Genomic DNA, 14,379 nt, shown 5'->3' with positions numbered 1-14,379 from the left:
CCCAAAGCAGCCAACATCAGGCAGATGGCTTTCAGCTAGAAGTAAACCAGAGAAGTAAAGGGGACTCAGTGGTAACAGATATTAAAGAGACAGTAAAAATATACATGTTAAAGCTGAAACACATGTTGTGAATCACAAAGGTAGATCTTTGTTTGCAAAAACAGGTGCAGAAACTGGGGCAACAAGGATGGCAGCCGAAGTACCCCAGACCCGATTCAGCACAGAAAAGCAGAAAGGCAGTGCTACATAAAGAATCAGACACACAAGTCACAATTGCAGGAAGCTTCCTGTCCAGCAAAAAGCTGTTTAAACCAGCTAGCAAGCTGTGAGACTATCCTGGCAACCTATGCTTCCTCCTAAAAGAGCTTGAATAAAACAGCTGGCCCAAGAAAATCCAACTTGTTAAACACAATAGGAATTCACATCTAAACAAAAATACTGTATAATAAAAGAAGTCAAATAACCAAAAAATGTAAAATTCCAACAAAAACCTCAGAAATATGTTGCCATGGAGCAGATGTAGATGAAAAAAGTAGCCACAAATTTTAAAAACATAATGAAGCAATTGTCTCTATTTGGAAGACCACAAAGCAAGCAGAGATGCCAAGACAATAAGACATTTAGAAGAAAAAAAAAAAAGGAGTGGCAAAATCAAGGGTGAAAGTACAGGAAAAAAAATAAAATCAGAGACATGAAGGGAAATTAGGAAGGAATATAGTGGTGAGCAGACGTTGCAAATAAAATAAAGAAAACAGACATTAGTAGGAGAAAAGTCAATTTAAAAAAATTAAGGATTAGGAAAAAAAGTACGTACGCCAGGCAAAGAAGATAAAACAAATTCATACTGAAGATGACACTGTATGGGATAAATATTTTAAAATACAATTCAAATCAAGTGTGCTAAACCCAAATATGCAGGTTGAAAGAACAAGGTGTATGCCAGAGAGGATTCACCCAAAATTCCCAACACCAAGTTATATCATTAAAAATTTATCAGTCTTCAAAACATAAAGAATGTAGACAACCAAAAAGCTGTAGACAATCAAACAAAAAGATCAAACCACTTATAAAACACAAAGTAATTCAGCTTGTCCCAGATTCCTGAACAGCAACACTGAATACTAGAAAAAGGGAGCTACACCAACAAAATCCTGATAGTGGGATTCAATTTACTTTATATAAGATCAAACCGTCTTTCCAGAACGGACTATAGTTAAATTGCTTTGAACATGAATGACCTCACAGAAGAAAGTTTTCAGGCTCTTCCTAAATGAAATTACTGCAGAATGAACTTCAGCCAAACAGAAAACCAAATAAACCATTACAAAAACACTGATGATGAACACTGGATGTATTTACTGTAGAAAAAGATCCAAAAAAATATGACATAAGGTTTAAAAAAATATGTAATGTCATATGCCCTGAAAATGGAAAAATAGTACAACCAACAAATAAAAATTGGGAGAGGATAAAAGAACAAAGAGTATGAGGTCAAGAGTTCACATACTGCCTCACATATAGTAGCAGTTCATCAAGGAGTACCAGAGCCACCAAATAAAGTAATACAGGTACAGGCATTTTAGTAGCAAAGGTAAACAAATGGTCAGGCAATATTGACTAAAATCAGTTAGCAAAAGGCAAAGATGGGTAGATTAAAACAAGAAGTTTTATGCTACTTTAATCTTTCCTCATAGAAAAGAACAGTAGAGAATGGATAATGGAATGGAAGACGAGTGGAGTTATACATTAAAATCAGAAAGATAACCAGGAAAACAAAACTACAGCTACACACACATAAAGCAACCACACTGTGAAAGGCTTTTAAAAGAGAAAGGATTAATGAAAAATTTTAACAGAGCTAAAACCAAATAAATCTATCATACTGGTAAATCTAAACCCATTACTAAAAGAAGAGATTTTCACATAGGATCACAAAAGAAAAATCAACTTTGCTCAAAGCAAAAGGCACACCTAAAACAAAGTAATTCAGAAGAGTTGAACATAAAACAACAAACAAAGAGTACACCATGCAAATGGAAACCATAGCAGGAGTTGTGACCCTAACATCACAGTAGAATTTGGGCTGAAAGGCACTAAACGTTAAGACCAAGAAAGGGATATTTTATTAAAATGCTAAAGGATACATTCACAATACAGTTATTTCATTTTATTTTTGAGATGGAGTTTCAATCCATTGCCCAGGAGGGAATGCAGTGATGCCATCTCAGCTCGCTGCAACCTCCACCTTCCAGGTTCAAGTGATTCTCCTGCCTCAGTCTCCCAAGTAGCTGGGACTACAGGCATGTGTCACCACGTCAGGCTAGTATTTTATATCTTTAGTAGAGATGAGGTTCCACCATTTTAGCCAGGCTGGTCTCAAATTCCTGGACTCAGGTGATTCCCTGGCCTCGGCCTCCCAAAGTGCTGGGATTACAGGCCTGAGCCATGACGCTTGGCCTCACAATACACTTCTAAAAGCCAGATTCTTCTATATCATAAACAACAGCAACAACTTTGAAACAAAATTGCAATATATGAAAGAAAATACTGATAATGAAAGATGTGCCTTGAAATGTAGTGTTTCTCAAACCAGGACAGATCAAGTGGACTAAATGGAAGCGAAGACACAGAAATATAAATATAATTAATAAGCTATATTTGGTTGGTAAATACCAAATTCCATACCCCAAAACAGAAATAATATACCTATTTTCAAGTTTCCACATAATATTAAATACCCCCTACACTTCACCAAAAAAAAAAGGTATTTGTGAAAACTTGGGGTTTACGATTAAAGAAACTGAGTTTTAAAAGATAGTTATGCCAGTTAATCGGTTATACAAAGAGAAAAATATCTCAAAGAATTTTCTAAGGATTAATGAAATAATATATTTAAAGCTTAGTATTGTATCTGATACATGGTCTTAGATAAATATATTTTTCTTATTGTTATAGAATATTTGATATTTTAAATATTTTTCCATTGAAAGAAAACATTATTTATATGCTAGTCTTCTTCCATCTATCTATAATAATCTATAATATCTATAATATATTATTATCTATAATAATCATTCACAAATAATCTAAGAATCATATTATTTTCAAAATAAAAGTTATTATAATATTAAAACTTTAACTGATGCATAAACATATATAAACTAGAAAAAGTCCCCACAGATTTAAACTTTCCCTTCCTAGATTTGGAGACTATTCTTTCAAGATTTCCTTATGATATTAACACAAATATTGTTCAATTTTATCTTCAACTTAGTTCAGTTGTAAGAAATTGTATTTCTTACAATGATAGGGATACTTTTCTTATTTAAAATGTCATAGTGTTTTATTAAATTAGTATGAAAATTCTACAAAGTTTTTGTTGTTTCTACTAGAAGTAATTACAAACCATGAAGTAACACACAAAAGCCACATTTTGGAGAATGCTGCCATTCTCTCCAGGTGCAAAAGTATATATAACATGCTACAATTTCTGTACAAAATAGAAAATAAGAACATTCATGTTTACTTGTACAAGCAGACAAACTAATAAAAAATTACTTTCTTTGAGTCATACTAGGAACCAGGTAAAAAAGACACCAAGGTAAGATTCTTCACTTTCATTTCTTTGTAGGCTTTTTAGTTTTGAATCATGTGACTGTATTATTCCCTACTAAAAAAATTAAATAGATAACTAAAAAATACGGTCTTTTTTTCATCTGTAATGCAAAACATAAAAAAATCAGAAATCTCATCAAAACATTACATAGAACAGGAAAACTGAAAGTACCTCTACAGGATAATTCTCCTGTAAGACCAAAGCACAAAGTGCAGTCCAGGGCTATATACTCTGATAGTAAGGATAGACCAAACACAGTTGTGTATATGAATAAGAAGACTGTATTTAGAATTTTTTAAGCTCCCTTATTTTTTTCTACTTCTTTGTAAAATGCTGAATTTCAATAAAAATGTGTAAACCTCTGAAATAGCAAAAACTTTTTCTAAGTTACTTCTTTGCCATTCTACCAAGCTCCTTCCATCTTTCCTTATATAATCTACATCCATTTTTCTGATTTTTTCTCCCTTCCTGCCATTTATACTGGGCATGTAAGGAGAGTACAACACAGCAGGATACTATAATATCTACTAAAATACTTTAAGCATTACCTAAACCTCATACTTCATTAGTACTTTGAACATTTCTTAAAACCTAAATTCAAGGGCTTCCTGCACCAATAAAAAGCTCAAATTAATTTATACAATTATATGAACTATATTCTAGACTGAATTAAAATAATTATTTCATATGGAACGCTCCAACACTTCGAGTTCATACTTGATTGTTAAAATGTAAAACTCAGATTTTCATTGTGCAATGTGACATGCATATGTTAACATCACACAAAAATAAGGTAAAAGAATTTTTTTTTTTTTTTTTTGAGACGGAGTTTCGCTCTTGTTACCCAGGCTGGAGTGCAATGGCGCAATCTCGGCTCACCGCAACCTCCGCCTCCTGGGTTCAGGCAATTCTCCTGACTCAGCCTCCTGAGTAGCTGGGATTACAGGCATGCACCAACATGCCCAGCTGATTTTTTGTATTTTTAGTAGAGACGGGGTTTCACCATAAGGTAACAGAATTTTTAAGTTATATGCAAAAGTAAATATGTAATAAAATGCCTGTTTTATAAGAAGTTTAAAGAGTATGACCTAATAAATTAATCTGATTAATACATTTTTATTTAGAATTAAAATACAATAAACATTCATTATATTACATACAACCTTAAGTTTTAAAATTTGATGATTTATAAGGAATTTTAGAATCTATATAATCATTATGAATATAAATTTTTACTTAAATGGAAATACCAATGAGATTATTTCTGGACAAAGCATTAATTACTATCATCAATATTTTTAGAAATGTGCAAACTTTTTACAAATTAAATAATGAAAGAGCTTTACCTTCATGTGATTTTTCAAAGGATCCAAAAGATTGAAATGAATGTTGCACTTTGGACAAGCTCTTGGAAAAGGCGTTCCATTTTTAGATTGATTTGATGTGGTATTTGCACCTAAAATAAATTCAGAACATTTGTGATTCAAATTCATCACTTTTTAACCTTAAAACTAATAATACATTTAAAAATTATAACCATTTCTAAAATATATGTATAAATACTATAATTTCTTTTTACATACCAGATTTCATATTTACCTTTTGCTGACATAGCCTGGGAAGATGTCACTGAAGGAGATTTAACTGAAGGTAATGCAGCTGAGGAATTTGCTCCAGAAACACTTTCGCTAGGCTTAGGCTTCTTTGGATTAACATTATTAACTTCAGAAGTAGAAGGACGTTTTGATAAAAATGAACTTTCATTCATACCTACATGATTTAAATAGAGAGAAAATATTTTTAAAAATTAGGATATTATTTACATCTGAGTAAAAATAGTTCGGAGCTAAATTAAACGTAATATATTAAATTATCATATTATGACAATAATGATAAAAACTTGATGTGATCCGAACTCAAGGGTATAAAGAAATTGCCCATATATTTATCATGGACTACATATATTTAAATAATTTAGAAAATAATCCCTTGATGAAAGAAAATTCTAAATATGGCTTCAAAAAAAGCAATATGTAAATAGCTATTTTAAAGGGAGCCAGATAAAAATATTCCAACCAAAAAATAAAGTATACTATGAATAAGTTCTAACAAATGAATTATCTTTAGATGCTTAAATGTGCATTTAGTACATTAGAGTTTGTAAAAAAACAATTATCTGTTTCAAAATTTAGAGATACTCTTAAGATGCTTTTTTTATTTAACAACTTAAAATGTCTAATGGAAATTTAGTTCTTTTCCTACCTAACAAACTGAAGAGTGGTCTACTCTCACGACTTTGGGCGGTATTATCCATTTATCGCTATGGTGGAAATAACTAATCTTGAATGATAATACTTCATTCATTTATTTAAAAGACACATAATGGAAGTAGTAAGCATAATGATTTTCACACTATGTTCCCCAGAGATTAATGAGTCCACTTTAGATAATATACTGAACATGTCTAACCGAGAAACATTTTTGTTTTATTAAAATTTTGCATTAAAAATTTGTTTATATAAGGATTTTGTTCCTAAAAATACTTTCCCATTTGAAAACCATAATGTTAAGGCTAAAGGATTTTAGTTTTATTGACTGCATTCACAACAGAAATGAGGGTATCCAGGCTATAACAAGGCTCAAAAAAGTATTGTTTTGAAAATAACATACAACTGTACTTTGTAAAAGAGATTCTAGAACTGTACATCATATTTTAATTCTCCCAATTGTACATTAAAAGTAGAAATGGTAAGGTAAATATATTAGAAATATTCCAGGTTTTTAAGTCAGACAAGTTCAAATCCACACCTCGTCACTCTCTAGTATGTATACTTAGCTTTATTAATTTCTCTAAGCCTCAGTTTCCTCTTTTATAAAATAATTTACAATAACCTATTTTATAGAGCTGCTTTAAGGGCCAAACAAGATAATGTACTTACAGCACCCAAGAAAACATCTGTTACACAGAAAGAACTCAATAATAAATTACAGCTGTTATCATTACTAACAAAATATTGTATATTTAACTTACTTTAGAGGGGAAAAATATTATAATAGATTCACCTGTCAACCTTTTAATAAAAGCAACCATTCCAGCAAAATAAAAAGTATTATACTACTTGGTTTCTCTGTTTAATGCTTTTGAGATAACATAAAAATGATTTTTTTCCATCTTCAAAATACTCGATTACTGATAGCTATACTGTAGGTACACGGGAAAGATTCTGGGTAATCACATTCACATTCTTGTGAGATGCTTAAGTTACTTGAAAAACCAAGGAATGCTCGCATTCTGAATTAAGCATCTGATTTATAGCAGGCTGGACAGCAAAAATAGATTGCTTTAAGAATTTTTAAAGTAAAAAATCTCAAGATTAAACAAAATCACTCTGTATTTGTTTTAAATTTTGATGCTTTAACTTATTTATCTCTGTTGTGTTTGGCCTGTGCTACACCCTACCCTCAAGAGTTCTCTCTCTGCTGGTAAAATCCTTTTCTCATTTAAGATTTAGCTCAAATCCAGTCTTCTCCAAACCCCCATAATCTCCCTAGATGGTAGTCTGTTAATCATGTTACTGAACATGTAGCACATATCATTCATAATAACTGTGTTGTCCAGCCTTTTAAAGCTTATACTGTATTCTCACATTTCACTTGGATTTGGGCATTAAAAAATTCCTGAGCAAAGTAGAGCAGGAATTAAAATTACATGTCCAAATCAATGGTTCCTGATGTGAAGAATGAATGCATTATACAAAAAAAATTAAAATCTCCCTTTTAACAATATGAGAAAATCAAAGTGGTTATGTAACTTAATAGAGGCTACAAAAATCTTAAGAATAGAGGATCAAATCATCCTACTTACTGCTCACGCTAAAGTCCCACTCCGAAGTAGAACACTTACAGGAATAACAGGAATCATTATTTCTCCTTATTCCCAAGAAGTTTCAAGAATTCAGACTTTTTCTATGAATAAAGACTATATGCTTTATGAAACTATAACTAAGACAACTATATTTTCTCCCTGTTTCTTTTGATTCTTAACTATTTCACAAACCAGATTGTTACTAAATAATTAACTGACACCCAGAGAGGTGAATAACAAATCAAGTATTATCAAAATGGAAAAACAGTCTAAGTTTATAACAAAAGTTAGTATTACTATTACAAAAACTGCGAGAGGGTTTGGTACATTCTCCACACTAATTTGTTAGTAAATCTAAAAATTCCAAAAAATCATGTATATGTCTATTTAGTCAAATATTTGGATGCAAATTGCTAATATACGAAGAGTAATTGCCTTGATTTTTCAATTAGATAAAATTCTTTTATAGTACACTAATTTATTTTAGATTAATGAAAAACTTTGTTATAGTATACAATCAAAAAATCTTAAATGTTGTTCAACAGGGAAAGTTCATTAATCCCTCAATGTACATTTAATGAGTACTTACTATGTGCAAATCACTATTTATTGTGGGCAGTTTATAATACCACCTTATAATCATATTCAACTATCATGCTGAAACAATATATTAGAATAGAAAGACATTAAACTAATAAGAAATCAACTATAACCATGTATTTTTCACACTTAGTGTCCATAGAAACTAATCCTTTTTTTTTTTTTAACAGAGTATTTGGGCTACCTGAGAAGTTCTCTAACTCACAGAAATTATTTTAATATTTCTCAACTATGGTTAGCTCCAAGTGAGAATGAGCTTAAAGTTGGTTACTTAATAGGAAGAAATAAAATATTCTGTCATTAAATAGGATTTTACAGAAAATTACCCAAGAAAGGTATTCAAGAACTACTAGTGACATTCCACCTTACAATACATGATACACTTCCCACAAAGGAGGGGCTTCAAAACAGAAAGCCAATCTCACATGCATATTCATCAAGTTTCTTTTTATAATCTTTATGAAAAAAAAAATACCAAAACCAACCTGCTATAGAAAGTGTTGGTCTCCCTTGGTAATGTGATAACCCTGTATCCTGGGTCAAGTCAAACAGTAACTCTGACGACTTATTAGACACAACTCGTGATGAGTTTGTTATATAACCCTGTTAAATAGTTCAAAGGAAAAATAATACATTTAATCAACAGTTAAAATTATTCAATATAATTATATATTACATATTATGTAATTTTATATAATTATATAAGAATTTTACCCTGTAGACTTTTAAAAACTTAATTGCTTGCCCAATATTCTAAGGAAACCCTTTGATGACTCAATTATTAACAAGTTAATAACACAAAGATAATTGCTACTTTGCCAAAATTATCATCTACTGAAACTGAAAGCAAGCTATTATTTAGAGCTGGTTTACTGCTGACTAGAAAACTAAAATGGGGGAAAAATTCTTAGTCCAACTTTTTCAAGGTAAAAGAAACATAAACCAACTTTATATCAATAAGATTGATATCCTATAAGTAACTTCGAAAGATGCAGTATCCCCATTAATGGGCAAATAATAGAACTTAGCAAAATCTTTGGGCAAGAGCAAGGAGAAAAATAAAAAACATATTGATGTGATCAAAAAAATTAAAAGCTTCTATGCCTTTAAAAACCCCACATCTGAGATATCAGGGCAAACAAATGGAATCAATCTACAGTATTGTGCATCAGTGTTAAGGATGAATATATCACATAATATGAATTTTGAAATCATCTTTATTGGAGAAATGTATAAGCTATACGTCAGAAGGAGAAAAAAATGGGCCCCACACACGTTCCATCATCCCATAGAAAGCCATGGCAGGCCAGGAATCTTCTGTCTCATCAGTCAAATACAAAAGCATCAGGTCAGCAGAGTGAACAAATAAGAATGCCAGGCAGACAGGGTTTAGAATAGAAGTTGTTTATAGAAGTAATTTGGGCCAGCTGTCCTGTTCCTGGAGACATCCGGATGCAAAGGAAGTTTTAGCCCTTCCATCAGGAGAAAGGGTGGTCCAAACTAAAAGGAAGATCTTAAGAAGAGAGGAGTGAAAGTATGAGATGAATGATAATGTGGTCAAGTATAAAGCAGAATAAATGTATAATATATATGAGCATACATATATATTTAGTGTACATAATTATGAAAAGTATGGTCAATATAATTTAGGGACATATACTCCAATTTTATAATACATTAAATATAGTGATACACACATACACAAATGTACTCCAATACTACTAATACTTCTAAAAGATACTCATTGTGAACAATAAGCTCTGAGAGTAACTTTTGGGCCATTCTACATGTCATAACATATAACAAGAAAAGTTTCAAGATTAATAATGATTAAAAATTAAAGGAAAATGGACCATCAGTTTAGGAAAAATATGGGCAAAAGACATAAACTAAGAGAATTCAGAAATACAAATGAACAACACATATGAAATACCTTTTTTCCAAATTGCTAGCCAAAAAAAATGCAAATAAAAACAACAGCAATGTTTAACGAATAAATTGGCATGTTACCATAATATCTGCTATAAAATTAATTAATTAATTAGCCACTACTCTTAAAATTGTCAAGGTAATGGAAGACAAAGAAAGGATGAATAACTAGAAAATAGAGTAGACTAAAAAGAAATAACTGCAAGGTGGGATTCTGAATAAGATACTGGGCATGAAAAAGAACATTAATGGGAAAACTGATGAAATTCCAGTAAGGTCTATAGCTGAATTAATGTTAATTACCCAGTAGTGATAAAATGTTAACATAAGGGAAAACTGGATAAGGGGTATATGAAAACTGTTTGTACTATTTTTTTCTGTGTCTAAGACTAGTTTGAATCAAAAAGTAATGATAACATTCACTATTGGCAAAGTGGTGCTCATATTTTAGTATAATTTATCTGCACAAAAACTTTGGCAGTAGCTATGAAAGCCTTTAAAAGGTTCACCTCCGCTCTCCGTGCCGGTAGTGGTCACGTTCCTAAAACCCGCCGGACTTTCTGAAAGAAGTGTGGCAAGCACCAACCCCACAAAGTGACACCGTACAAGAAGGGCAAGGATTCTCTGTATGCCCAGGGAAAGCGGTGTTATGACAGGAAGCAGAGTGGCTAGGGTGGGCAAACTAAGCCGATTTTCCAGAAAAAAGCTAAAACTACAAAGAAGATTGTGCTAAGACTTGAGTGCGCTGAGCCCAACTGTAGATCTAAGAGAATGCTAAGATGCAAGCATTTTGAGCTGGGAGGAGATAAGAGAAAAGGCCAAGTGATCCAGTTCTAAGTCATCTTTTCTTTTATGAAGATAAAATCTTGAGTTTATGTTCAAAAAAAAAATAAAAGGTTCTTTTATCTATTCCATTTTTAATAATTTATGGTGATGAAATAAAAATGTTTAAGGAAAATTTAATTATAACAGCAAAACAATTATAACCTGTATGTCTAACAATGGAGGAATGATTAAACTGATAAAACTACTGTGCAAAAAATCACTTTATTTTTCTTTCTTGAGACATAGTCTCACTCTGTCTCCAGGATGGAGCGCAGCAGTGCAATCTTGGCTCACTGTAACCTCTGCCTCTTGGGTTCAAGCGATTCTCCTGCCTCAGCCTCCTGAACAGCTGGGACAGCCGTCTGCCACCATGCCCAGCTATTTGTATTTTTAGTACAATCCTGTTGTACTAAAAATAGTATTTAAAAATTGTATTTTTAGTATAATCCTGTTGTACTAAAAGTAGTATTTAAATATTTTCAGTATATCCTGTTGGCCAGATGGTCTCGATCTCTTGACCTCATGATCTGCCCACCTTGGCCTCCCAAAGTGCTGGGGTTACAGGCATGAGCCACTGCACCCAGCCAAATTAACATTTTTTTTTTAAGGAATACCCAGTGACATGTTCCAAGTAGAATGTTCAGAAAAAAAGAGAAATATGTATTTGCATATACTATACGGTACTCTTCTCACTTTTCCAAAATCTGTCCCAAAATACATATTATTTCATAAGAGAAATATAAAGGTTTTATTATAAATTAAGGAATATTTAAGTTTTAAGAATTTTGCTTTGTTACCAACTTTTCTATTGACATGGGTTTGTTAAGAAGTTATGGAAATAAGCTATTAACGCAACTCACACTAATCCTAGAATTTGAGGCCTAATAGGTAGATGTAGGCATTTGGGCTTTAACATGTAGCATTTTTTTTAAAAAAATCATAATGCCCTATGATTTAACAGTAATAAAACATAATCTTACTTCAAAGTAAATATTTTCTCCAAATATTTGTGAAATAATGGAACAGTCACTTCTGAGTTTCAAGTAATTTACCTTTCAAACTGAAATAATAGCCACAGTTCTTTGTTTTAAATGTACGTGCTCTTCATGGTACATGTATCATATCAAGCAGCTATCACAATAATACTAATAAAGACCTAATATTATTACCCATTTTATAAATAGGTAAACTAAGGTTAGGTGTGGTCGAGTAAGGCTCCCAATACAGCCCCACTTGCTGCTAATGGAGCTGGAATTAGAAACCAGGTCTGACTGATTACAAAGCCCATGCTTTGTAATAGCCCATGCTTAAGCTATATCACATTGACTTTCTAGGTTATAATAATATATCCCATCCCTGCCAACCTGAAAGCGATGTTGAGATACATTTCATGAAAAGTAAAATCACAAACACAAAATGACATAAAATGAAAAACTACTAATTATAATTTATTAAAATAGCTTCCAAAAGTCAGAGAAAAGTCCCTTAACCGGGATTCTCAATTTATTCCAGAATACACCTCTTTCATTCTTAACTTGGACTGTACAGTAGAATTACACTTGAAGAGTTTTTAAGAAGCTATCGCTTCTGGGTCCTTGCCAGACCAACTGACAAAACCTCTCATATTTTTAAAAGAACCCAAGGACTGGGAACGATCAACTAAGGTGCTCTGATTTAAAAAACTATGCCCAATTCTGAGTCAGAAAATAATCAGATTTCTAACTCTTATTACACCAAACATAACAACTCTTGCTTTTTTTTTCCCTCCCTCCCTGGATCCAATGTTGGAAAGATTTTTACCTAACAAACTATCAAATAATGTTCTTTTTCCAATTTTTTTCTCTCAAATGCCAAACAGCTTATAATATGCATGCGAAAACCACTGAGTTAATTTGATTCCAACTAATAGCAAAGAATTGTTACACTCTGGATAGCTTTCCAGTTATCTTCAGGAACACCTGTTACATTTTTTTTTTTTTTTTTGAGACAGAGTCTCATTCTGTCACCCAGGCTAAAGTACAGTGGCGTGATCTTGGCTCACTGCAACCTCCGCCTTCCAGGTTCAAGTGATTCTCCTGCCTCAGCCTCACGAGTAGCTGGGATTACAGGTACACGCCACCACGCCCAAGTAATTTTTGTATTATTAGTAGAGACGGGGTTTTGCCCTGTTAGCCAGGCTGGTCTTGAACTCTTGATACCTCAGGTGATCCACCCGCCTCAGCCTCCCAAAGTGCTGGGACTACGGGTATGAGCCACCACGCCTGGCCACGTATTACATTTTTTAAAACATCAGAAACAGCCTGTGGAACCTTAAATCATAGATGATTCAAGATAGAGACTGAGTAGTCTCCCTTATTGTTCTTATTATATAAAGAAAATACATTTTTAGGAAAATTTACTACTATTTTTCTGAGACAGTGGTGCCCTAACTCTTTGGCTTCAGAACTATTTTACACACTTTAAAATTGTTGAACCCAAAAAGACTTTTTTTTTTTACGTTGGTTATATCTATCAATAATTTCAATACTAGAAATTAAAACAGAGAACATTTTAGAACATTTATTTATTCATTTTTAAATAACAAACTCATTACAGATTAACATAAATAACATTTTAATGAAAAATGACTTGCAAACACACAAAAAATAGTGAAGAGTGGCATTGTTTCATATCTTTGCAAAGTTCTTAAATATCTAGTTAATCAAAAATTGTTTTAGTCTCTTATCTGCTTCTGCCTTCAATTGGTTAGGACATGTTGTTTTGGTTGAAGAATATTACTAAAACCTGCCTCGTTAGGAATGTAAGAGGGAGTGTTTTAATAGGGTTTTAATTAACTGTGGAAATACTACTTTGATACTATACCAAAACTGAACAGTTGGTACTTTCAAAAAGGTCTGTTGCAGTGTGAAATCTGAAACCATATTCCAGAACACCTTGTTCCCTTAAAATCAATGGTCTATCTTAGGATCATTTACCCATGAATACTTTTGTAGAATATATACTAGTTATTAGGAAAATATTGGTTTCATTGACTTATACAGGTCTTCCAAATGGTGACATAGTTCATTACACAATATTTTTAAAATCATTATTTATCAACACCACCAGTCATCAGAAAAGTCTTGAAGTATTCGAAAGCTGTCAAGATCACGGTGGTAAATGAGTTTTTGCTTGAAAGTTCAAATTTTACCATTGGCAACAAATACGACTATCAATTGTTTTCGCTCAAGTGACAGGTTTGAGGAAACGTTTGCCAAACAATCAAGATTGAATAAATGTGTGTGGCAGACAGACTCTAAAGTGACCTCCATGGAAATGTCATTACCCATAAGCCCCAGGTCTGGTATTCACGTCCTGTGTAATTCCCTTCCTTCGAATGCGGGCAGGACCTCTGACTTGCTTTTAACCAACAGAATACAACAAAGGTGACAAGATATATATGATATTTGTGTAAATAATTATGTTACCTAAGACTATAAGGGCATCTTGCTAAGGACTCACCCTCACCTGCTAGCTTTGAGGAAGCAAGCAGCCTTATTGGGAA

At 32.4% G+C, this 14,379-nt stretch overlaps 1 protein-coding gene and 1 pseudogene across 22 annotated transcripts in view; one reads left to right on the top strand and one right to left on the bottom strand.

Annotated features, from left to right (window-relative positions):
- Window positions 1–14,379, bottom strand: part of ZNF280D (zinc finger protein 280D) — a 104,497-nt gene that overhangs the window by 57,109 nt on the left and 33,009 nt on the right. For all 22 annotated transcript variants that reach the window (XM_032297348.1, XM_032297349.1, XM_032297340.1 and 19 more), the window contains 3 exons: window positions 8,567–8,684; window positions 5,216–5,386; window positions 4,963–5,072 (listed from right to left, as the gene is read on the bottom strand). In XM_032297348.1, the coding sequence (XP_032153239.1) occupies window positions 4,963–5,072; window positions 5,216–5,386; window positions 8,567–8,684 (399 nt within the window). The remainder of the gene's footprint in view (window positions 1–4,962; window positions 5,073–5,215; window positions 5,387–8,566; window positions 8,685–14,379) is intronic.
- Window positions 10,497–10,889, top strand: LOC116564524 (annotated as a pseudogene).

Source organism: Sapajus apella, unplaced genomic scaffold, assembly GCF_009761245.1.
Source record: "Sapajus apella isolate SASKATOON/1434 unplaced genomic scaffold, GSC_monkey_1.0 scaffold37, whole genome shotgun sequence".
In the NCBI taxonomy this organism is placed as follows: domain Eukaryota; kingdom Metazoa; phylum Chordata; class Mammalia; order Primates; family Cebidae; genus Sapajus; species Sapajus apella.
This window is presented reverse-complemented; position numbering and strand designations above follow the sequence as displayed.